At 44.8% G+C, this 25380-nt stretch overlaps 2 protein-coding genes across 10 annotated transcripts in view; both read left to right on the top strand.

The window, feature by feature from the left end:
* Window positions 1-20016, top strand: part of LOC106605718 (ATP-dependent chromatin remodeler CHD4) — a 53110-nt gene extending 33094 nt beyond the window's left edge. For 2 of the 4 annotated variants that reach the window (XM_045718742.2, XM_045718741.2), the window contains exons 28-41: window positions 1968-2157; window positions 2755-2841; window positions 10070-10161; window positions 10410-10543; window positions 10631-10775; window positions 10905-11061; window positions 11629-11732; window positions 11814-12060; window positions 12150-12206; window positions 12295-12468; window positions 12602-12710; window positions 12938-13070; window positions 18313-18508; window positions 18692-20016. In XM_045718742.2, the coding sequence (XP_045574698.1) occupies window positions 1968-2157; window positions 2755-2841; window positions 10070-10161; window positions 10410-10543; window positions 10631-10775; window positions 10905-11061; window positions 11629-11732; window positions 11814-12060; window positions 12150-12206; window positions 12295-12468; window positions 12602-12710; window positions 12938-13070; window positions 18313-18508; window positions 18692-18894 (2028 nt within the window). In that variant the 3' untranslated portion in view covers window positions 18895-20016. Of the gene's footprint in view, window positions 1-1967; window positions 2158-2751; window positions 2842-10069; window positions 10162-10409; window positions 10544-10630; window positions 10776-10904; window positions 11062-11628; window positions 11733-11813; window positions 12061-12149; window positions 12207-12294; window positions 12469-12601; window positions 12711-12937; window positions 13071-18312; window positions 18509-18691 lie in introns of all 4 variants that reach the window. The other 2 variants (XM_045718743.2, XM_045718744.2) reach the window with 2 other exon arrangements.
* An 810-nt stretch (window positions 20017-20826) lies between these two features.
* The window catches only part of LOC106576571 (tyrosine-protein phosphatase non-receptor type 6), a 39071-nt gene continuing 34517 nt past the window's right edge, over window positions 20827-25380 (top strand). The window contains exons 1-2 of one of the 6 annotated variants that reach the window (XM_014153841.3): window positions 21048-21273; window positions 25060-25081. In XM_014153841.3, the coding sequence (XP_014009316.1) occupies window positions 25074-25081 (8 nt within the window). In that variant the 5' untranslated portion in view covers window positions 21048-21273; window positions 25060-25073. Of the gene's footprint in view, window positions 21274-24110; window positions 24128-24479; window positions 24764-25056; window positions 25082-25380 lie in introns of those variants that run through there. The other 5 variants (XM_014153824.3, XM_082975515.1, XM_014153800.3 and 2 more) reach the window with 5 other exon arrangements.

The following is a 25380-nucleotide window of genomic DNA, read 5'->3' on the forward strand; positions in this document are numbered from 1 at the left end:
ATTCCATCATTGCTAACGTGTGTGTGTGTGTGTGTGTGTGTGTGTGTGTGTGTGTGTGTGTGTGTGTGTGTGTGTGTGTGTGTGTGTGTGTGTGTGTGTGTGTGTGTGTGTGTGTGTGTGTGTGTGTGTGTGTACACAAGTTCTTCCATCATTGCTAACCTGTGTGTGTATTAGTATATGAGTTCTTCCATCATTGCTAACCTGTGTGTGTTTGTACACAAGTTCTTCCATCATTGCTAACCTTTGTGTGTGTGTTAGTATACAAGTTCTTACATAATTTCTAACCTGTGTGTGTGTGTTATTTAGTATACGAGTTCTTCCATCATTGCTAACCTGTGTGTGTGTGTTAGTTAGTATACGAGTTCTTCCATCATTGCTAACCTGTGTGTATGTTAGTATACGAGTTCTTCCATCATTGCTAACCTGTGTGTGTGTTAGTATACGAGTTCTTCCATCATTGCTAGCCTGTGTGTGTGTTAGTTAGTATACGAGTTCTTCCATCATTGCTAGCCTGTGTGTGTGTTAGTTAGTATACGAGTTCTTCCATCATTGCTAACCTGTGTGTGTGTTAGTTAGTATATGAGTTCTTCCATCATTGCTAACCTGGGTGTGTGTGTGTGTGTGTGTGTGTGTGTGTGTGTGTGTGTGTGTGTGTGTGTGTGTGTGTGTGTGGTGTGTGTGTGTGTGTATTAGTATATGAGTTCTTCCATCATTGCTAACCTGTGTGTGTGTTAGTATACGAATTCTTCCATCATTGCTAACCTGTGTGTGTGTTAGTATACAAGTCCTTCCATCATTGCTAACCTGTGTGTGTGTGTGTTAGTATACGAATTCTTCCATCATTGCTAACCTGTGTGTGTGTGTGTGTGTGTGTGTGTTAGTATACGAGTTCTTCCATCATTGCTAACCTGTGTGTGTGTGTGTGTGTGTTAGTATACGAATTCTTCCATCATTGCTAACCTGTGTGTGTTAGTATACGAATTCTTCCATCATTGCTAACCTGTGTGTGTGTGTGTGTGTGTGTGTGTGTGTGTGTGTGTGTGTGTGTGTGTGTGTGTGTGTTAGTATACGAGTTCTTCCATCATTGCAAACCTGTGTGTGTCTTAGTTAGTATACGAGTTCTTCCATCATTGCAAACCTGTGTGTTAGTTAGTATACGAGTTCTTCCATCATTGCTGACCTGTGTGTGTGTTAGTTAGTATACGAGTTCTTCCCATCATTGCTAACCTGTGTGTTAGTATATGAGTTCTTCCATCATTGCTAACCTGTGTGTATGTTAATTAATATACGAGTTCTTCCATCATTGCTAACCTGTGTGTGTGTGTGTGTGTGTTAGTATACGAATTCTTCCATCATTGCTAACCTGTGTGTGTTAGTATACGAGTTCTTCCATCATTGCTAACCTGTGTGTATGTTAATTAATATACGAGTTCTTCCATCATTGCTAGCCTGTGTGTGTGTTAGTTAGTATACGAGTTCTTCCATCATTGCTAACCTGTGTGTGTGTTAGTTAGTATACGAGTTCTTCCATCATTGCTAGCCTGTGTGTGTTAGTTAGTATACAAGTTCTTCCATCATTGAAAACCTGTGTGTGTGTTAGTTAGTATATGAGTTTTTCCATCATTGAAAACCTGTGTGTGTTAGTTAGTATATGAGTTCTTCCATCATTGAAAACCTGTGTGTGTTAGTTAGTATCTTTGCTAACCTGTGTGTGTGTTAGTTAGTATACGAGTTCTTCCGTCATTGCTAACCTGTGTGTGTGTGTGTGTGTTAGTATATGAATTCTTTCATCATTGCTAACCTGTGTGTGTGTGTGTGTGTGTGTGTGTGTGTGTGTGTGTGTGTGTGTGTGTGTGTGTGTGTGTGTGTTAGTATATGAATTCTTCCATCATTGCTAACCTGTGTGTGTGTGTGTTAGTTAGTATACGAGTTCTTCCATCATTGCTAACCTGTGTGTGTGTGTCCAGGAGGAGGAGGTGCAGCGTGAGGTGATTAAACAGGAGGAGTCAGTAGACCCAGACTACTGGGAGAAACTGCTGAGACACCACTATGAGCAGCAGCAGGAGGACCTGGCCCGTAACCTGGGAAAGGGCAAGAGGACCCGCAAGCCTGTCAACTACAATGACGGCTCTCAGGAGGAACGAGGTAGTAGACGGGGTACAGAACAGCGCTGCACAATGCAACCTTTTTTACCTACTCTGTGTGTGTGGATGTGGACGTGTGTTTATGTGTGTGGTAGGTAGGGTGTGTGGAATAAGAGGTGTATCTTTTGTGTTATATTGGAGCGGGGGGGGGGGGGGTGTGTGTGTGTGTGTGTGTGTGTTAATGGTTTGTGTTCATACTACATGTTTGTCTATGTCCCATCTCTGTCCTCTGTGTTTTTTTAGGTGTTTCTACTAGTATTCTAGGATTAAGCATGGGCATGATGTTTCCTTCCTACTGTCTCAGTACTCTCTCCTATCTGTCTCTAACAAGATTGGGGTCAATTCCAATTCAGGAAGTGAATTGAAATTCAATTAATGTTTGACAATTTCCCATTGACAAGAAAGTGACCCCAACCCTGTTAATGATTTTGGTATTGACTAGTTTAGTTTTCTTGTGAAGTTGGTTGAAGTGAATTTATATCTATGTGATTGTATCTGTTCTTCACTCTTTCTTCCTTCTCCCCTGAAAACAGAGTGGTCTGTGTCTTAAAACTCTCTGATTGGCTAATTCAGTCTCTTCCCTGTACCTCTCTCTCCATTCTATAAGCAGATTGGCAGGAGGATCAGTCTGACAACAACTCAGATTACTCTGTGGCCTCAGAGGAGGGAGATGAGGACTTTGATGAGCGATCAGAAGGTAACAAACGCTATTGTCATGAATTCAAATTGATTACAGTGTATTCGGAAAGTATTCAGACACCTTCACTTTTTCCAACATTTTTTATGTTACAGCCTAATTCTAAAATGGATTAAATAGAACATTTTGTTCATCAATCTACACACAACACCCCATAATGACAAAGCGAAAACATTATTATTTTATTATTTTTTTTAAACATTTTTTCAGAAATACATTATTTACATAAGTATTCAGACCCTTTGGTATGAGACTCGAAATTAAGCTCAGGTGCATCCTGTTTCCATTGATCATCCTTGAGATGTTTCTACAACTTGATTGGAGTCCACCTGTGGTAAATTCACTTGATTGGACATGATTTGGAAAGGCACACACCTGTCTATACAGTGCATTTGTAAAGTATTCAGACCCCTTCACATTTTGTTACGTTACAGCCTTATTCTAAAATTGATGAAATCGTTTTTTTCCCTCATCAATCTACACACAATACCCCATAATGACAAAGCAAAAACTGGTTTTTAGAAATGTTGCAAATTTATAAAAAATGAAATATCACATTTACATAAGTATTCAAACCTTTGTTCAGTACTTTGTTGAAGCACCTCTGGCAGCGATTACAGCCTCTAGTCTTCTTGGGTATGACGCTCCAAGTTTGGCGCACCTGTACAGTGGGGGAAAAAAGTATTTGATCCCCTGCTGATTTTGTACGTTTGCCCACTGACAAAGAAATGATCAGTCTATAATTTTAATGGTAGGTTTATTTGAACAGTGAGAGACAGAATAACAACAAAAAAATCCTGAAAAACGCATGTAAAAAATGTTATAATGAGGGAAATAATTATTTGACCCCCTCAATCAGAAAGATTTCTGTCTCCCAGGTGTATTTTATACAGGTAATGAGCTGAGATTAGGAGCACACTCTTAAAGGGAGTGCTCCTAATCTCAGTTTGTTACCTGCATAAAAGACACCTGTCCACAGAAGCAATCAATCAATCAGATTCCAAACTCTCCACCATGGCCAAGACCAAAGAGCTCTCCAAGGATGTCAGGGACAAGATTGTAGACCTACACAAGGCTGGAATGGGCTACAAGACCATTGCCAAGCAGCTTGGTGAGAAGGTGACAACAGTTGGAGTTTTTATTTGCAAATGGAAGAAACACAAAAGAACTCTCAATCTCCCTCGGCCTGGGGCTCCATGCAAGATCTCACCTCGTGGAGTTGCAATGATCATGAGAACGGTGAGGAATCAGCCCAGAACTACACGGGAGGATCTTGTTAATGATCTCAAGGCAGCTGGGACCATAGTCACCAAGAAAACAATAGGTAACACACTACGTGAAGGACTGAAATCCTGCAGTGCCCGCAAGGTCCCCCTGCTCAAGAAAGCACATATACATGCCCGTCTGAAGTTTGCCAATGAACATCTGAATGATTCAGAGAACAACTGGGTGAAAGTGTTGTGGTCAGATGAGACCAAAATGGAGCTCTTTGGCATCAACTCAACTCGCCGTGTTTGGAGGAGGAGGAATGCTGCCTATGATCCCAAGAACACCATCCCCACCGTCAAACATGGAGGTGGAAACATTATGCTTTGAGGGTGTTTTTCTGCTAAAGGGACAGGACAACTTCACCGCATCAAAGGGACGATGGACGGGCCATGTACCATCAAATCTTGGGTGAGAACCTCCTTCCCTCAGCCAGGGCATTGGAAATGGGTCGTGGATGGGTATTCCAGCATGACAATGACCCAAAACACACGGCCAAGGCAACAAAGGAGTGGCTCAAGAAGAAGCACATTAAGGTCCTGGAGTGGCCTAGCCAGTCTCCAGACCTTAATCCCATAGAAAATCTGTGGAGGGAGTTGACGGTTCGAGTTGCCAAACGTCAGCCTCGAAACCTTAATGACTTGGAGAAGATCTGCAAAGAGGAGTGGGACAAAATCCCTCCTGAGATGTGTGCAAACCTGGTGGCCAACTACAAGAAACATCTGACCTCTGTGATTGCCAACAAGGGTTTTGCCACCAAGTACTAAGTCATGTTTTGCAGAGGGGTCAAATACTTATTTCCCCCATTAAAATGCAAATCATTTTATAACATTTTTGACATGTGTTTTTCTGGATTATTTTGTTGTTATTCTGTCTCTCACTGTTCAAATAAACCTACCATTACATTTATAGACTGATCATTTCTTTGTCAGTGGGCAAACGTACAAAATCAGCAGGGGATCAAATACTTTTTTCCCTCACTGTATATGGGGAGTTTCTCCCATTCTTCTCTGCAGATCCTCTCAAGCTCTGTCAGGTTGGATGGGGAGCATCGCTGCACAGCTATTTTCAGGTCTCTCCAGGTTCAAGTCCGGGCTCTGGCTGGGCCACTCAAGGACATTCAGAGACTTGTCCTGAAGCCACTCCTGCGTTGTCTTGGCTGTGTGCTTATGGTCATTGTCCGGTTGGAAGGTCTGAGGTCCTGAGTGCTCTGGAGCAGGTTTTCATCAAGGATCTCTGTCCTTTGCTCTGTTGATCTTTCCCTCGATCCTGACTAGTCTCCCAGTCCCTGCCGCTGAAAAACATCCCCACGACATGATGTTCCACCACCATGCTTTACCGTAGGGATGGTATTGGCCAGGTGATGAGCGGACCTGGCTTCTTCCAGATGTGACGCTTGGCATTCAGGCCAAAGAGTTCAATCTTGGTTTCATCAGACCAGAGTATCTTGTTTCTTATGGTCTGAGAGTCCTTTAGGTGCCTTTTGGCAAACTCCAAGCAGGCTATCATGTGCCTTTTACTGATGAGTGCTTCCGTCTGGTCACTCTACCACGAAGGCCTGATTTTTCTTTTTTTTAAATGTATTTCACCTTTATTTAACCAGGTAAGCTAGTTGAGAACAAGTTCTCATTTACAACTGCGATGTGGCCAAGATAAAGCATAGCAGTGCGACACAAACAACAACACAGAGTTACACGTTGAATAAACAAGCATACAGTCAATAACACAATACAAAAAAAGAAAGTCTATATACAGTGTGTGCAAATGGCGTGAGGAGGTAGGCAATAAATAGATGGAGTGCTGCAGATATATGGTTGACCTTCTGGAAGGTTCTCCCATCTCCACAGAGGAACTTTGGAGCTCTGTCAGAGTGACCGTCGGGTTCTTGGTCACCTCCCTGACCATGGCCCTTCTCCCCCGATTGCTCAGTTTGGCCGGGCAGCCAGCTCTAGAAAGAGTCTTGGTGGTTCCAAACTTCTTCAATTTAAGAATGATGGAGGCCACTGTGTTCTTGGGGACCTTCAATGCTGCAGAAATGTTTTGGTACCCTTCCCCAGATCTGTGCCTCGACACAATCCTGTCTCGGAGCTCTACGGACAATTCCTTCGACCTCATGTCTTGGTTTTTGCTCTGACATGCACTGTCAACTGTGGGGGTTTTCGGTGACAAGCCACTTTTTTTCATCCTCCTGAGGTTGAAGAGGCACTGTTGCAAAAGGACGTTTCCACAAAATGATAATGCTTTGCTACAAAAATTAAGCTTAACATTTCCGAATGCACTGTATGAGTGTGTGTATGTGTCCGTGCAAATAAATGAATCTCTGTATGTGCCAGTTCGAATTAGTGTTTGCTTGTGTGTTTTCCTGCAAATGACAGAAAGTGAAAGAGTGTAAGCATTTGTGTGTGAGAATGAGCGAGAGAGAGAGTGACCGATTCTGTTAGCCAGTTATAACAGGCCAATTAAATTATAGTAGTACCAAACTATTCCACACTACAAGTCTAAGTAAGCAGAAGCACAAACTAATACTTCATGGCCGACGGCAGTTAGAAAGGGCGGTAAGCCCCAACTACTGATACAGGGTTAGATATTTGTTCATCCACCTAATGGTTCATTTAGGATTGGGGATAGAATAATCTGATTCTAGATCTGTGGTTAAGGTCAGTTCTACCTGGAGTGTTACGAAGCTGTGTCCCATTCTAACATCTTTCAAACGGCCCCTACAGATTATACAGAAACAGACTAACTCCTGCATCACTTGTTAGACAGGGCAGCTAAATGTACAGAATATATCAACTCTGTACAGTGAATCATCCATGTTCTTTTTAAGGATCTGTTAAAATTCTTATTTTGAAGTTTATAGTGTGGTGCTCATACATAGAATTAGAAGAAACTGGTGAATGCACTTGTGATTACATCCATTCTTTGAGTTTATGGATATCCAATCATTGTTAAGTTAATATATGATTGTGGTCAACATGACATTTGGTTAAACTACAAGTGTTTTGAAATGGAAGGGTTGCAGGTAAAAATTCTGGTGTAGAATACCTTTTAATTTACATTGTTGGAACAACATTTCCATTGATGAAATTCACACAAAAATCCAGGACATTTATGTGTGTATGCATTATGTAAGAAAGACCATATATATTCTATATAAAGAAGCGTTTTGGTGGCAAAACAGTAATTCATACAATGTTAGTCAGAAATGTGACATGATTTGGTCTGGGTTCGAACCATTGATTTATTGATTGAACGGCAGATGAGTTACCGATTGGTGGTAAATAAAATAGTAATGATTGCAGATTTTACCCTGAATGAGCGACTCAAAATCCTGTCATAATCGTAAATATTTCCATGCTAAACGGTAAACGCGTTGACAGAAGTTTAATCTGATGATGTTCACTTGCCTCAGTTGACGTTCGCGGCACAGAACATTCCGAACTGATTTTATTACAGCGCGACAGATACAGTAGCTACTCGCGGTTACGTTTTTCATTATTGAGGTGTTCCTTTCGAACATCCGCCCGTTTCGATTGCTACAGTCAGTCAGTGAGTGAGTGCTCTTTCAAGATCAGATATATCGGGGAGTAGCAGCATCGTCTGTGGATACGCTAGCTACTAATTCAATTCGAAGGGGTGTATTGGCATGAGAAACATATGTTTACATTGCCAAAGCAAGTGAAATGGATAATAAACAAAAGTGAAATAAACAATAAAAAATGAACAGTAAACATTACACTCACAAAAGTTCCAAAGGAGTAGAGACATTTCAATTGTAATGGTATGGCTACATACTGTGTTGTAGCGATGAGCAAATAGTTCAAGTTAGCTATTAGCAAACTCGCTAATATCAGGGATGTATTCACTAGGAACAAAACGGGGAGGTACCTACCTGATTTTTTTTCAATATATATTTTTTTTTTGTGCTACATTGCAAACCGTTTTCCTTTTGCAACTGTTTGCTGAGGTGTGAACTAATGATACACACCGTTGCCTCCTTGCAATTAGTTTTTCCAGCAAGTTCACTGATGATGCAGCAACAATGTATCAATATATGTCTTTCAGACAATACAGGGTTTGAATCCCTTATCATGTCACATTTTATGGTACACTATTTCAAATAGGTCTGTCTGCAACTTGTATCTGCAATTGGTTGTAAAAATTGCAAAGGCTTGCTAAACCTCATCCGGTAGAGAGGTAAAATAGCACACAATTCCATGCTGTTATGAGGGGTCATTCAATCAAAATCTCATATAGTGATGTAGGGAGTTTACCCTAACTCTATTGCAGGATGAATTGTGTGTGTGTCAGTACACATTAATATGTGTGTATTATCTTTGTGTGAGTGTACAGTCGTGGCCAAAAGTTTTCAGAATGACACAAATATAAATTTTCACAAAGTCTGCTGCCTCAGTTTGTGTGATGGCAATTTGCATATACTCCAGAATGTTATGAAGAGTGATCAGATGAATAGCAATTAATTGCAAAGTCCCTCTTTGTCATGCAAATGAACTTAATCCCCCAAAAACATTTCCACTGCATTTCAGCCCTGCCACAAAAGGACCAGCTGACATCATGTCAGTGATTCTCTCATTAACAAGGTGTGAGTGTTGACGAGGACAAGGCTGGAGATCATTCTGTCATGCTGATTGAGTTCGAATAACAGACTGGAAGCTTCAAAAGGAGGGTGGTGCTTGGAATTATTGTTCTTCCTCTGTCAACCATGGTTACCTGCAAGGAAACACGTGCCGTCATCATTGCTTTGCACAAAAAGGGCTTCACAGGCAGGGATATTGCTGCCAGTAAGATTGCACCTATATCAACCATTTATCGGATCATCAAGAACTTCAAGGAGAGCGGTTCAATTGTTGTGAAGAAGGCTTCAGGGCGCCCAAGAAAGTCCAGCAAGCGCCAGGACCGTCTCCTAAAGTTGATTCAGCTGCGGGATCGGGGCACCACCAGTACAGAGCCTGCTCAGGAATGGCAGCAGGCAGGTGTGAGTGCATCTGCACGCACAGTGAGGCGAAGACTTTTGGAGGATGGCCTGGTGTCAAGAAGGGCAGCAAAGAAGCCACTTCTCTCCAGGAAAAACATCAGGGACAGACTGATATTCTGCAAAAGGTACAGGGATTGGACTGCTGAGGACTGGGGTAAAGTCATTTTCTCTGATGAATCCCCTTTCCGATTGTTTGGGGCATCCGGAAAAAAGCTTGTCCGGAGAAGACAAGGTGAGCGCTACCATCAGTCCTGTGTCATGCCAACAGTAAAGCATCCTGAGACCATTCATGTGTGGGGTTGCTTCTCAGCCAAGGGAGTGGGCTCACTCACAATTATGCCTAAGAACACAACCATGAATAAAGAATGGAACCAACACATCCTCCGAGAGCAACTTCTCCCAACCATCCAGGAACAGTTTGGTGACGAACAATGCCTTTTCCAGCATGATGGAGCACCTTGCCATAAGGCAAAAGTGATAACAAGTGGCTCGGAGAACAAAACATCAATATTTTGGGTCCATGGTCCAGGAAACTCCCCAGACCTTAATCCCATTGAGAACTCGCGGTCAATCCTCAGGAGGCGGGTGGACAAACAAAAACCCACAAATTCTGACAAACTCCAAGCATTGATTATGCAAGAATGGGCTGCCATCAGTCAGGATGTGGCCCAGAAGTTAATTGACAGCATGGCAGGGCGGATTGCAAAGGTCTTGAAAAAGAAGGCTCAACACTGCAAATATTCACTCTTTGCATCAACTTCATGAAATTGTCAATAAAAGCCTTTGACACTTATGAAATGCTTGTAATTATACTTCAGTATTCCATAGTAACATCTGACAAAAATATCTAAAGACACTGAGGCAGCAGACTTTGAAAATGAATATTTGTGTCATTCTCAAAACTTTTGGCCACGACTGTAGTGTGTGTGTGAGACGAACATGACCTGTGTCTCTCCCTCCAACCAGCCAACTCCCGCAGGCCAAGCCGCAAGGGGCTGAGGAACGAAAGGGACAAACCGCTGCCGCCCCTGTTGGCCAGAGTGGGAGGCAACATTGAGGTCAGACTGCAGCTTCTATCAGTCTCTCACCGTCTATCACTCTCAAAAGAAAAATCGACATTGTTCTCTTCATATCTCCCTCTACAAGCAGTCTTTTCTTTCGCCATGTCTACTTCTGCCTGCACATTTTCCTCTCTCTCTTTACCACTTGTTTTTTGTCTCTTTCAGTGTGTATGTTGCTCTAACCCCCCCCCCCCCCGCCCCCCGCTCCTCTCGCCTCTCTCTCGCTCGCTCTCTCTCTCTCTCAGGTGTTGGGCTTCAATGCGCGCCAGAGGAAGGCTTTCCTGAATGCAGTGATGCGCTATGGGATGCCTCCTCAGGATGCCTTCACCACCCAGTGGCTGGTCAGAGACCTCAGGGGGAAGTCTGAGAAAGAGTTCAAGTGAGTCTGTGTGTTAATGTCTATGTTCTATCTATTTGTGTGTGTGTTCCCAGGGGTCCGTATAACAGTATTCTCTCTCCCTCTCAGGGCGTATGTCTCTCTCTTCATGCGTCATCTCTGTGAGCCGGGGGCTGACGGAGCGGAGACCTTCGCTGACGGGGTTCCACGGGAGGGGTTGTCACGACAACATGTCCTTACTCGCATCGGCGTGATGTCATTGATCAGGAAGAAAGTAAGCGATGTAATTTCTTTGTTTACAACATTTGGTATTTTTTCTGATCAGTCATTGGTGTTATTAGTTGATAATTTGTTGTTTTGTTTTCATTTAATTGATGTATGTATTGATTGTGTTGATGTCCAGGTGCAGGAGTTTGAGCATGTGAACGGCCAGTGGTCCATGCCCTGGATGATGGAGCTGGAGGAGAACAGGAGGCTGGCAGCCATCGCTGCTGGAGAAGACGTCAAAACACCTTCTACTGGAACCCCCGCTGACACACAGCCCAACACCCCCGCCCCAGGTACACACACACACACACACACACACACACACACACACACACACACACACACACACACTCACACAGACAGCCCAACACCCCCGCCCCAGGTACACACACACACACACACACACACACACACACACACACACACACACACACACACAGACAGCCCAACACCCCCGCCCCAGGTACACACACACACACACAGACAGCCCAACACCCCCGCCCCAGGTACACACACACACACACAGACAGCCCAACGCCCCAGGTACACACACTCTCTCTCTCTCTCTCTCACTCACTCACTCACTCACTCACTCACTCACTCACTCACTCACTCACTCACTCACTCACTCACTCACTCACTCACTCACTCACTCACTCACTCACTCACTCACTCACTCACTCACTCACTCACTCACTCACTCACTCACTCACTCACACACACACACACACACACACACACACACACACACACACACACACACACAGAGATAGCCCAACATCCCCGCCCCAGGTACACACAAACACAGTAAGATAAAAATATACTCAATCATTCTCTCACGCTCTCTCTGTCGATAACAGAGGACCTCACTAAGTCTGAAGACACTGGTAAGGAGACGGAGGTAAAGAAGGAGGGAGAGGCAGAAAAGGAGGGCAGGGTGCAGAGCAAGACAGAAGACCCAGAGGTGAGGATTCGTTATTACATTATACTGCACCCTCATCATCCCATCACTACCCTAAGCCTCACCCCTTTTTCCTCCTCACAGATTATTGAAATCCCAGACGAGATGGAAAAACGCTCTGAAAGGAAAGAGGCAGAGGGAGAGTCCTCCACGACAAAGAACGACAAAGAAAAGAATAAAGACACAGAAGAGAAGGAGGATAAAGAGACTGAAGAGAAGGAAACCAAGGAAACCCAAAAGGAGATGGCTGACGAGGTGAAGGATTCCCCCACCGAGGTCAAAGGTGAAGGGTCAGAGGCCACAGCAATGTCAGAGGAGGCCAAGCCTAAAGGTCAGTCGGGACAGTCAGGGTGACACATACTGTATTAAGGTCATGTCTCCTGTGGTTGTGACCTCTGACCTGTGTTCTCTCTGTTATAGTGGAGGAGAGCAAAGAGGAGAAGATGGACACCAGTCCTCTTGCAGAGGACAAGAAAGGTAGGTTCTTCTGTTCCATACACACATTTATGCACACACACACTCAAACAAACATATGATGCTTACCCAGTATTCTTCCTCCCTTCAGAGCAAAAAGAGGAGAAAGATGGTTTGAAGACTGAGGAGTCTGGCAAGCTGCAGAATGGAGAGAACACTAAAGAAGGAGTGGCAGCAGCAGCGATGGCGGTGAATGTGAGTGAGGAGAAGAAGAAGGCTACCAAGCAGAGGTTCATGTTCAACATCGCAGACGGAGGATTCACAGGTACACACAGATCTAGGATCAGCTAACCCTCCCCAACTCCCTAACCTTAACTACTAACCATTGGGGGACAGGGGGATGCGAAACTGTCCTTTGTTCATTTTCAGTCTCTCTTAACATCTCTCTCTCTCTCCAGAGCTCCACTCTCTGTGGCAGAACGAGGAGAGGGCAGCGACCGTCACCAAGAAGACATTTGAGATCTGGCACCGTCGCCATGACTACTGGCTGCTGGCTGGCATCATACAGTATCCTTTCACTCTGTACCAACCTCACTCTGTACCAACCTCACTCTGCTAATCAAAGTGTGGAGGAGTAGGTTACTGGTTGGATCAGGTATGTTAGTGCAGGGCTGGAACTAAAACCTATGGACCAGGGTTAGAGACCACTGCACTACTCAGCAGGATGTCAGAGGTTTGGTAGGAGAACTGTGAGTCATTACGATGTCATGACCTTTGACCGTGGCACCTCTCAGACACGGTTACGCTCGCTGGCAGGACGTGCAGAGTGACGTGAAGTATGCTATCCTCAACGAGCCCTTCAAGGGGGAGATGAGCCGAGGAAACTTCCTGGAGATCAAGAACAAGTTCCTGGCCAGGAGGTTTAAGGTGCGCTGGGCTGGCGGATGTTTCTGGCTGCTTCTGTCTATTGAACCACTCTCTGTCTTCTGTTGAGCCATCCCTCTCTCCCTCGTCTCTTCCTTTCTGTTAATCACTCTCTCTACCTCTTCCCTCTCTCCTACTGTCTCTTCCTTTCTGTTAATCACTCTCTCTACCTCTTCCCTCTCTCCCTCGTCTCTTCCTTTCTGTTAATCACTCTCTCTACCTCTTCCCTCTCTCCCACTCTCTTCCTTTCTGTTAATCACTCTCTCTACCTCTTCCCTCTCTCCTACTGTCTCTTCCTTTCTGTTAATCACTCTCTCTACCTCTTCCCTCTCTCCTACTGTCTCTTCCTTTCTGTTAATCACTCTCTCTACCTCTTCCCTCTCTCCTACTGTCTCTTCCTTTCTGTTAATCACTCTCTCTACCTCTTCCCTCTCTCCTACTGTCTCTTCCTTTCTGTTAATCACTCTCTCTACCTCTTCCCTCTCTCCCACTGTCTCTTCCTTTCTGTTAATCACTCTCTCTACCTCTTCCCTCTCTCCTACTGTCTCTTCCTTTCTGTTAATCACTCTGTTTACCTCTTCTCTCTCTCCCACTGTCTCTTCCTTTCTGTTAATCACTCTCTCTACCTCTTCCCTCTCTCCTACTGTCTCTTCCTTTCTGTTAATCACTCTCTCTACCTCTTCCCTCTCTCCTACTGTCTCTTCCTTTCTGTTAATCACTCTCTCTACCTCTTCCCTCTCTCCTACTGTCTCTTCCTTTCTGTTAATCACTCTCTCTACCTCTTCCCTCTCTCCTACTGTCTCTTCCTTTCTGTTAATCACTCTCTCTACCTCTTCCCTCTCTCCTACTGTCTCTTCCTTTCTGTTAATCACTCTCTCTACCTCTTCCCTCTCTCCCACTGTCTCTTCCTTTCTGTTAATCACTCTCTCTACCTCTTCTCTCTCTCCCACTGTCTCTTCCTTTCTGTTAATCACTCTCTCTACCTCTTCCCTCTCTCCTACTGTCTCTTCCTTTCTGTTAATCACTCTCTCTACCTCTTCCCTCTCTCCTACTGTCTCTTCCTTTCTGTTAATCACTCTCTCTACCTCTTCCCTCTCTCCTACTGTCTCTTCCTTTCTGTTAATCACTCTCTCTACCTCTTCCCTCTCTCCTACTGTCTCTTCCTTTCTGTTAATCACTCTCTCTACCTCTTCCCTCTCTCCCACTGTCTCTTCCTTTCTGTTAATCACTCTCTCTACCTCTTCCCTCTCTCCTACTGTCTCTTCCTTTCTGTTAATCACTCTCTCTACCTCTTCCCTCTCTCCCACTGTCTCTTCCTTTCTGTTAATCACTCTCTCTACCTCTTCCCTCTCTCCTACTGTCTCTTCCTTTCTGTTAATCACTCTCTCTACCTCTTCCCTCTCTCCTACTGTCTCTTCCTTTCTGTTAATCACTCTCTCTACCTCTTCCCTCTCTCCTACTGTCTCTTCCTTTCTGTTAATCACTCTCTCTACCTCTTCCCTCTCTCCCACTGTCTCTTCCTTTCTGTTAATCACTCTCTCTACCTCTTCCCTCTCTCCTACTGTCTCTTCCTTTCTGTTAATCACTCTCTCTACCTCTTCCCTCTCTCCTACTGTCTCTTCCTTTCTGTTAATCACTCTCTCTACCTCTTCCCTCTCTCCCACTGTCTCTTCCTTTCTGTTAATCACTCTCTCTACCTCTTCCCTCTCTCCTACTGTCTCTTCCTTTCTGTTAATCACTCTCTCTACCTCTTCCCTCTCTCCTACTGTCTCTTCCTTTCTGTTAATCACTCTCTCTACCTCTTCCCTCTCTCCCACTGTCTCTTCCTTTCTGTTAATCACTCTCTCTACCTCTTCCCTCTCTCCTACTGTCTCTTCCTTTCTGTTAATCACTCTCTCTACCTCTTCCCTCTCTCCTACTGTCTCTTCCTTTCTGTTAATCACTCTCTCTACCTCTTCCCTCTCTCCTACTGTCTCTTCCTTTCTGTTAATCACTCTCTCTACCTCTTCCCTCTCTCCCACTGTCTCTTCCTTTCTGTTAATCACTCTCTCTACCTCTTCCCTCTCTCCTACTGTCTCTTCCTTTCTGTTAATCACTCTCTCTACCTCTTCCCTCTCTCCTACTGTCTCTTCCTTTCTGTTAATCACTCTCTCTACCTCTTCCCTCTCTCCTACTGTCTCTTCCTTTCTGTTAATCACTCTCTCTACCTCTTCCCTCTCTCCTACTGTCTCTTCCTTTCTGTTAATCACTCTCTCTACCTCTTCCCTCTCTCCTACTGTCTCTTCCTTTCTGTTAATCACTCTCTCTACCTCTTCCCTCTCTCCCACTGTCTCTTCCTTTCTGTTAATCACTCTCTCTACCTCTTCCCTCTCTCCTACTGTCTCTTCCTTTCTGTTAATCACTCTCTCTACCTCTTCCCTCTCTCCCACTGTCTCTTCCTTTCTGTTAATCACTCTGTTTACCTCTTCCCTCTCTCCTACTGTCTCTTCCTTTCTGTTAATCACTCTCTCTACCTCTTCCCTCTCTCCCACTGTCTCTTCCTTTCTGTTAATCACTCTCTCTACCTCTTCCCTCTCTCCCACTGTCTCTTCCTTTCTGTTAATCACTCTCTCTACCTCTTCCCTCTCTCCCACTGTCTCTTCCTTTCTGTTAATCACTCTCTCTACCTCTTCCCTCTCTCCTACTGTCTCTTCCTTTCTGTTAATCACTCTCTCTACCTCTTCCCTCTCTCCCACTGTCTCTTCCTTTCTGTTAATCACTCTCTCTACCTCTTCCCTCTCTCCCACTGTCTCTTCCTTTCTGTTAATCACTCTCTCTACCTCTTCCCTCTCTCCCACTGTCTCTTCCTTTCTGTTAATCACTCTCTCTACCTCTTCCCTCTCTCCCACTGTCTCTTCCTTTCTGTTAATCACTCTCTCTACCTCTTCCCTCTCTCCCACTGTCTCTTCCTTTCTGTTAATCACTCTCTCTACCTCTTCCCTCTCTCCCACTGTCTCTTCCTTTCTGTTAATCACTCTCTCTACCTCTTCCCTCTCTCCCACTGTCTCTTCCTTTCTGTTAATCACTCTCTCTACCTCTTCCCTCTCTCCCACTGTCTCTTCCTTTCTGTTAATCACTCTCTCTACCTCTTCCCTCTCTCCCACTCTCTTCCTTTCTGTTAATCACTCTCTCTACCTCTTCCCTCTCTCCCACTGTCTCTTCCTTTCTGTTAATCACTCTCTCTACCTCTTCCCTCTCTCCTACTGTCTCTTCCTTTCTGTTAATCACTCTCTCTACCTCTTCCCTCTCTCCTACTGTCTCTTCCTTTCTGTTAATCACTCTCTCTACCTCTTCCCTCTCTCCTACTGTCTCTTCCTTTCTGTTAATCACTCTCTCTACCTCTTCCCTCTCTCCCACTGTCTCTTCCTTTCTGTTAATCACTCTGTTTACCTCTTCCCTCTCTCCCACTGTCTCTTCCTTTCTGTTAATCACTCTCTCTACCTCTTCCCTCTCTCCCACTGTCTCTTCCTTTCTGTTAATCACTCTCTCTACCTCTTCCCTCTCTCCCACTGTCTCTTCCTTTCTGTTAATCACTCTCTCTACCTCTTCCCTCTCTCCCACTGTCTCTTCCTTTCTGTTAATCACTCTCTCTACCTCTTCCCTCTCTCCCACTGTCTCTTCCTTTCTGTTAATCACTCTCTCTACCTCTTCCCTCTCTCCTACTGTCTCTTCCTTTCTGTTAATCACTCTCTCTACCTCTTCCCTCTCTCCTACTGTCTCTTCCTTTCTGTTAATCACTCTCTCTACCTCTTCCCTCTCTCCCACTGTCTCTTCCTTTCTGTTAATCACTCTCTCTACCTCTTCCCTCTCTCCTACTGTCTCTTCCTTTCTGTTAATCACTCTCTCTACCTCTTCCCTCTCTCCTACTGTCTCTTCCTTTCTGTTAATCACTCTCTCTACCTCTTCCCTCTCTCCTACTGTCTCTTCCTTTCTGTTAATCACTCTCTCTACCTCTTCCCTCTCTCCCACTGTCTCTTCCTTTCTGTTAATCACTCTGTTTACCTCTTCCCTCTCTCCTACTGTCTCTTCCTTTCTGTTAATCACTCTCTCTACCTCTTCCCTCTCTCCCACTGTCTCTTCCTTTCTGTTAATCACTCTCTCTACCTCTTCCCTCTCTCCCACTGTCTCTTCCTTTCTGTTAATCACTCTGTTTACCTCTTCCCTCTCTCCCACTGTCTCTTCCTTTCTGTTAATCACTCTCTCTACCTCTTCCCTCTCTCCTACTGTCTCTTCCTTTCTGTTAATCACTCTCTCTACCTCTTCCCTCTCTCCTACTGTCTCTTCCTTTCTGTTAATCACTCTCTCTACCTCTTCCCTCTCTCCTACTGTCTCTTCCTTTCTGTTAATCACTCTCTCTACCTCTTCCCTCTCTCCCACTGTCTCTTCCTTTCTGTTAATCACTCTCTCTACCTCTTCCCTCTCTCCCACTGTCTCTTCCTTTCTGTTAATCACTCTCTCTACCTCTTCCCTCTCTCCTACTGTCTCTTCCTTTCTGTTAATCACTCTCTCTACCTCTTCCCTCTCTCCCACTGTCTCTTCCTTTCTGTTAATCACTCTCTCTACCTCTTCCCTCTCTCCCACTGTCTCTTCCTTTCTGTTAATCACTCTCTCTACCTCTTCCCTCTCTCCTACTGTCTCTTCCTTTCTGTTAATCACTCTCTCTACCTCTTCCCTCTCTCCCACTGTCTCTTCCTTTCTGTTAATCACTCTCTCTACCTCTTCCCTCTCTCCCACTGTCTCTTCCTTTCTGTTAATCACTCTGTTTACCTCTTCCCTCTCTCCCACTGTCTCTTCCTTTCTGTTAATCACTCTGTTTACCTCTTCTATCTTTCCTCTCTACACCTGTCATCTCTGTACCCCCCCCCCTCTCTGCCTCTCTGTCCTCATATCCCTCTGTCATCTCTGTACCCCCCCCCCTCTCTCTCTGCCTCTCTGTCCTTATATCCCTCTGTCATCTCTGTACCCCCCCCCTCTCTCTGTCTCTCTGTCCTCATATCCCTCTGTCATCTCTGTACTCCCCCCCCTCTCTCTCTGCCTCTCTGTCCTCATATCCCTCTGTCATCTCTGTACCACCCCCCCCCTCTCTCTCTGCCTCTGTCCTCATATCCCTCTGTCATCTCTATACCCCCCCCCCCCCCCCTCTCTGCCTCATATCCCTCTGTCATCTCTGTACTCCCCCTCTCTCTCTCTCTCTCTCTGTCTCTAGTTGTTGGAGCAGGCGTTGGTGATTGAGGAGCAGCTTCGCAGGGCAGCCTACCTGAACATGTCTGAGGACCCGGCCCACCCCTCCATGGCCCTCAACACCCGCTTCAGTGAGGTGGAGTGTCTGGCTGAGTCCCACCAACACCTCAGCAAGGAGTCCATGTCAGGGAACAAGCCTGCCAACGCAGTACTGCACAAAGGTAGACTACACACACACACACACACACAGACTCACTCTCTTTCTTTCTCATTGTCTCTTTTCTGTTTCTGCTTTTCTTACCCACTTCCATCATCTCTTTTTCTTATTTCTCTCCCTCTCTTCATTGTTTCCTAAACTCTGTCAGTTGGACTTTGGTGGTGGTAACTCTGTCTCTCTCCTTCAGTTCTCAAACAGCTTGAGGAGCTTCTGAGCGACATGAAGGCCGACGTCACCCGTCTCCCGGCAACCATCGCCCGTATACCACCCGTCGCTGTGAGGCTGCAGATGTCGGAGAGGAACATCCTCAGCCGATTGGCCAGCCGCGGGTCCGAGGTCACCGGGCAGAGCCAATCACAGACCACGCAGCAGATGCAGGTGCCACGCTGACCAATTCCGCCAGTCCTCCCCTAGGCGTTCTCCTACCCGTGTTTTGGAATCGGAGAGTGACCCTCATCTCACCCCCGCTCTGCACCTCTCCTGTCCCCAAACCAAAACTCACACTCTGGACAGTAGAGTAAGGTCTCTACCCACCAACACCTCTTCTCTGGACACACAGCAGACTACACATGTTCTGCTTCCTCTTCCCCCAAAGACACCTGGAGGAACACAGTCTGTTCTCCACTGGGAACTCACACCTTCTCTACAGTATCTACCTAATGAACTGCAGCACTGTCTCTGTGTCTGTTTGTTATGTGTCTAACCTTCACACAGAGGTTGTTTTCACTGTATCTTTCCCCAAGCCTCTCTAAAATAGACAGCCTTGTACCTGGCTCTGTCCCATAGAATTACAATGGGTCAAATGGACTTATCCACTCCAAGTAAAGGTTCTATAATATGTGGACTCGTCGTTCTATGGGTGTGCAGAATTCAATTCGATATGCAACATGTACAATTTCAATTGGGTAAATATGAAATAATGTGGAATTTAGTACTATGTCTGTTCTGCCCATTCCATTTCTGGGTGTGTACCTCTTCTCTGTGTGTGTGTGGTGTGTGTGTGTGTGTGTGTGTGTGTGTGTGTGTGTGTGTGCGTGTGTGTGTAGGTGGGCAGACTGCTCTATACTTCCCACAGAGAGACTGTTAATAACTATCAACTGATGAGGATGCTTTAGTAGAATATTATTGGTTCTGTTACACTCCTGCCCCTTCCCCCTCTTCACTGCTACCTTCACCTGTACACTCAGGTGGTCCATAACACTAGCCTGTTATTGGCTCTCCCCGCTCCTCGGCCACGCCCCGTCCTGCAGCTCTACATTCCTGAACGATTGCGTCACAAATGTTCCCAGAGGCCTCGCCCCCTTTTTGCCCAAATAAGGACATGCAATAGCTCCACTAGTGTAGACACACAGGGCTGCATTGAGAATGACGGCAATCTCTAAATTAATTAAACGTCTTAGTCTAATGTTATGTTCTTTTACATTTTGGAATATTATTATGGTTACCAGCTTGTTGTTTTTATCGTTACAGTTTCTTCTGAGAACTCCAATAAAAAGGGTAACAGTTTGTGAAGCTTGTTTCTTTGCCCTTTATTATGTGAGGGCATTATTACCTGGACACATTACATTGTATTATAAACTGGGTGGGGTCGAGCCCTGAATGCTGATTGGCTGACAGCCGTGGTATATCAGACCCGTATACGGGTATGACAAAACGTGTATTTTTACTGCTCTAATTACATTGGTAACCAGTTTATAATAGAAATAAGGCACCTTGGGGGTTTGTGGTATATGGCCAATATACCACTGTTAAGGGTTGTGTCCAGGCACTCCACGTTTCATAGTGCTTAAGAACAGCTATGGTATATTGGCCAAATACCATACCTCCTCAGGCCTTATTGCTTAAATGACCAATGGTACATGTCATCATTTCACCTACAAGGTCTGTGGAAGGGCATCTGATTAAACTGTGTTTATAAAGTAATAAAACCATAGAACACAGGTACGGGAAGAGGAGGGAGTGTGGCTGTAAATGTATGCCGGGAAAGGTGAAAAAGCTCATTTCCTTTTGCAGGAGAGTGAAGGAGAACACATGGACAGTTAGAGGGAGTCGGGCGGACAGTTAGAGGGAGTCGGGCGGACAGTTAGAGGGAGTCGGGCGGACAGTTAGAGGGAGTCGGGCGGACAGTTAGAGGGAGTCGGGCGGACAGTTAGAGGGAGTCGGGCGGACAGTTAGAGGGAGTCGGGCGGACAGTTAGAGGGAGTCGGGCGGACAGTTAGAGGGAGTCGGGCGGACAGTTAGAGGGAGTCGGGCGGACAGTTAGAGGGAGTCGGGCGGACAGTTAGAGGGAGTCGGGCGGACAGTTAGAGGGAGTCGGGCGGAGGGAGAGAAGAAGAGAGCGACAGGAACAGACTTGTTTTCCCAGACAGACAAAGAGGTGCAATTAAGAAAATTGCGGGAAATTACAGGGCGGGACAAAATACTGCTTTGTAATAGAGCCTGCTGATAACTTATCAGGACAGGGACAGAGGGAAAGAGAGAGAGGGAGGGATAGAGCGAGGGAGGGAGGGAGGGATGGAGAGAGGGCAGTCAGAGGAATTGTAGAGAGCAAGAAGGAAAACAGAGGGGAACAACAGGGAGGAAATGAGTGAGAAAGAAGAGGTAGATAGAGGGACAGAAGAGAAGCTGCTGGACTAGTTAACTGGGCACAGTGGACAGACCACACTGCACTAACCTCTAGCTCATCTCCGTTCTGTTGTAAAGACTGGATCAATGAGATTGGACTGCTGTCTAGAACACCTGAGCAAAAGTCCATTCAATGTCTTGTGGGTAAGTACTATCTATAGACACAGTTAACATGTGAAGCTCACAGGTGTGAAAGGGGAAGAGAGCCCAACTCAAACTGCTGCAGGCGTTTTGTTTCACTAACCAGTATGTTTGTGTGTCTGCAATTCTTGGTGTTAACCACTGTTCTAACACCTGCAGTACAAACCTCTGTTAGTCTGCATGTGTGTGAGTGTGTGTGCTCGCTCGCATGCTTGTGTATGTACACTCTAGTCTTCTGTAATGTATGTATTTAAAATCACACGTGGGAGAAGGAATCATTATGTTCTCATTGGCTGATCATTCTGTGTACACGTTCCTATTTTTGAGTTGCACCTGCTTTTGCCCTCAGAAAAGCCTCAATTGGACTCTTGGACTCTAGAAGGTGTCGAAAGCGTTCTACAGGGATGTTGGCCCATGTTGACCTCCCACAGTTGTATCAAGTTGGATGGATTTTCTTTTGGGTGGTGGACCATTTTTGATACACACAGGAAACTGTTGAACGTGAAAAACCCAACAGCGTTGCAGTTCTTGACACAAACCGGTGCGCTTGGCACCTACTACCATACCGAGTTCAAAGGCACTTCAATCTTTTGTCTTGCCCATTCACCCTCTGAATGGAAACACATACACAGTCCATGTCTCAATTGTCTCGAGGCTTAAAAACACTTCATTAACCTGTCTCATCCCCTTCATCTACACTGATTGAAGTGGATTTAACAGGTGACATCAATAAGGGATCATAGCTTCACCTGGATTCACCTGGTCAGTCTATGTCACAGAAAGCTTTTGTATACTCAGGGTATTTACATACATTTAAATCTCACGGTTAAATGTCCAGGCAAGAGAAATCCGATTTGCAAGTCAAAGTGAAGATTCTTGTTTTGACGATAGTTACTGTCAGACAGGGCTCTTACTTTGGTGTCATGTATTAGTGTTTATTTCAAACCCATCCCCCACCAGGCTGCTGAGGGGAGGACAGCTCATAATGATGGCTGGGACGGATGTGTTGGAAACCAGGTGTTTGTTGTTGATACCATTCCACCCATTCTGCTGCAGCCATTACCACGAGACCATCCTCCCCAATTAAGGTGCCACCAACCTCCTGTGTCCCCCCACCCCTCCCTTCAGAGGACAAAAGCAACCTTGTTTTACACACTTTTCCCCCCAGATATTTTTCTACATACATGCTACTTTTCCCACACATGACAAAAATACAGTTCAATACACACTGACTGTACAAAACATTATCACAATAGTTAGGTGCCGATTAGTATTGCGGTTCTTACGATTCTCACGATTCTGTATGTATTGAGATTCGATATTGTGATTTTATTGCGATTCGATTTTCCAAACATATTGCTCACCAAATGTCTGCTGTAGAGGGACAAGAGAGAGCCATGTTAAAACAAGTTTGATCAGTCATGGAAATAAATGTGCTGAAAACAAATTGGTTCCCTATTTAAAAAGAAGATGGAGAACAAGATATGAAAGGAAAATAATGGAGTTTTGGTGCAACTGCTGCCAACTATAGCAAAAATAGTATTGCAATATTGTCAAAACGATACGATATATCGTCAAAAATAATATCCCAATATGTAACTGTATCAATGTTTTCCCCCATCGCTATTAGTCAGTGTGAGAGTGTGTTCTTTCATTGAAGGCAAATCATCATCACTTGGACTTTGGGTGCGAGAAAAACATACGTGTGTATGTGTGTTAGTCAGTGTGTGTGAGAGTGTGTACATACGCTGAAGGAGTGACTGGATCAAGAGATTCATCACTTGTGTGTGTGTGTTAGTCAGTGTGTGTGAATCTTTGTGGAAGGTGGTCATCACTTTTGGGTGTTAGAAATGATACACAACAGCAACATGACTGAACAGGGGAAAAGCCATTCTCACCATCAGCTCTCAGCTCTGTACATGTATCATCAGAGCCTGAAAAGCAGAGAGAAAGATGTCTTCCCGTGTAACAAACTTCACAGGTTCATCAGCCTCCACCGCTAGTGTTCAGATCGTAGATTTTACAGTGTGAAAAACACAATGGGGTTCTGACGTTCCTCTCTCAGCTCCTACATCTCAGATTTAATCAGTTCCCCCAAACCCCAGAAAAGTGGGTCTGTCTCTGTCTCTCACTTCCTCCAGGTCTTCTCCCCTTGGTGGGGCTCTGTCCAAAAAACAAATGTATTTAACCTTGATGTGGTATTATTTGATATATATGCATATTATATATAACTCACACCACACACAAAAAGGCATTCAGACATATGCTGCACACAAGAAACATGGTGCTCTCGGCCCCAGCCACTACAGATCAGGAGCTTTAAAACGTTCACCTCTCACCTACTCCCTGCTGCTTTGCATGTTGGTTGTATTGAAATTTGTAACACTAACTTGAACAGGCAGTCACACTGTAACATCAAGCTGTAAACTTATACAGCCCTGCTTTGTTGCTATGCCGCTTCCGTAGCCACACCAGCTGGCTGTTGCATTGTGGGAAGAATAGTTTCAGTTTCAAGCTCTAACAGACTTCTGTGGACAAGCTTTTAGTATACATGTAGCCCATCTCTTCTTGTAGCATGCTCACATGTCTTGTATTGCTGCTCACATGAACAGTGTTGTGTAATTGCTATCCTGACTGTAGTTATGTGTGTGTGTGTTGCTTGTTGTAAGTTTGTTGTCATGACCTCCCAGTTGTAAATGGTTTGAGACCGACACACGGGGGGAAGACCGCACTCTGAAAATAAGGAAGTGTAATGCGAGCATGACCTTTGTGCATCAAACACAAATGGCACACAAAAGGTTAGACACACACACGTGCACACACACAGCTGAAGGAAGAGGGGAGGAGTGGAGGACAGGTGGGTTAGAAGGAAAGAGAGAGAATGAGAAGGACAGAGAAAAATTTATGATTAGTTTAACCAGTATATACCGGAGGGGCTAGTGTGTTTTTCATTCCTGATAGTGGTGGTGTGGAGACATGCAGTTCCTTAGTTTACCTTACCTCTCTCTCTCTCTCTCTCTCTCTCTCTCTCTCTCTCTCTCTCTCTCTCTCTCTCTAGTTTATTATCTCATTGAGGAACAGTGTATGGTATGACACATTCAGAGTAATCTCACTGGACTGTGTCTGTTTGCAAAACACTAGTGGTGCTGTGATCCTTCTGAAGAGATAGAGAGAGAGAGATGTGACATTAGATTGAGGCAAGGAGAGAGAAATAATTCTAGTTTAATTTTAAAGATGAAAACGAAGCGTTTTTATTGCGGTGACATTTATAAAGTATGTCTATCTGTAAGAGATTCCGGCCTGTCAGCTTGTTTTGTTCCTGTCTGTCTCTTGCTTTCACTGTTTTGTGAAAAGAGACAAAAAAAGGAAGGAAGGAGTGAGAGTGTCACAGAACGACAGAGAGAAAAAGAAAAAAGAGGGGAGGGACGGAGGGTAAGACATACACAAGCCTGTCAGCAAGAGTGTCGCTTGTTTTCAGAAGGAGCTGAGAACAGTAAGATTGTTTACTTATCTACCTAACGTGAGATATATCGAGTAAGGGTAAGGGAGGAAAGAGGGTTTGATGAACAGATGAGCGTGGGAGTAAAAGAGGAAGAGAAGACAGGTTGTTTAGAGGGGTGTTCTTTGCGTATGTGATGTTGAATGAGAGAAAAGGAGGAAGAAATACAGCAAACTAATGTGTGTAGGAGGGCAGTTAGAGAGAGAAAGGGATGATAATGGAAGTAAAACATGATTTTTACCTGTAAGTGTACCCTCACTATCCTGTCTCCTTTTCTTTGGGCCCAGAAGAAGTGAAGGTGAAAATGGTTCGGTGAGTTGAGCTCCCCCTCTCAAGACTCTTACACTCAGTTGCTCAACCCTGGTCTGGATCTGCCTTTACCTAACGCGTGATGTCAACTTCTCTCTTTCCTTTACTTGTTCTCTAGTTTTACTTGTTTCTTTACCATCAATACTTTGTTCTTTAGTCTTTTCTGTTGTCTTGTGTGTTTGTAGTTCACACGTAACGTTTTGTTTTTAAACTCTGTAAGAATTCCCAGCTATTTTGCAGTAGTATTTCAAATTCTTGAAATGTTCCCCAATTCTGCCTAATTCTGACTATCAATATCTTTA

This window comes from Salmo salar, chromosome 05 (assembly GCF_965601325.2).
Source record: "Salmo salar chromosome 05, fSalSal1, whole genome shotgun sequence".
In the NCBI taxonomy this organism is placed as follows: domain Eukaryota; kingdom Metazoa; phylum Chordata; class Actinopteri; order Salmoniformes; family Salmonidae; genus Salmo; species Salmo salar.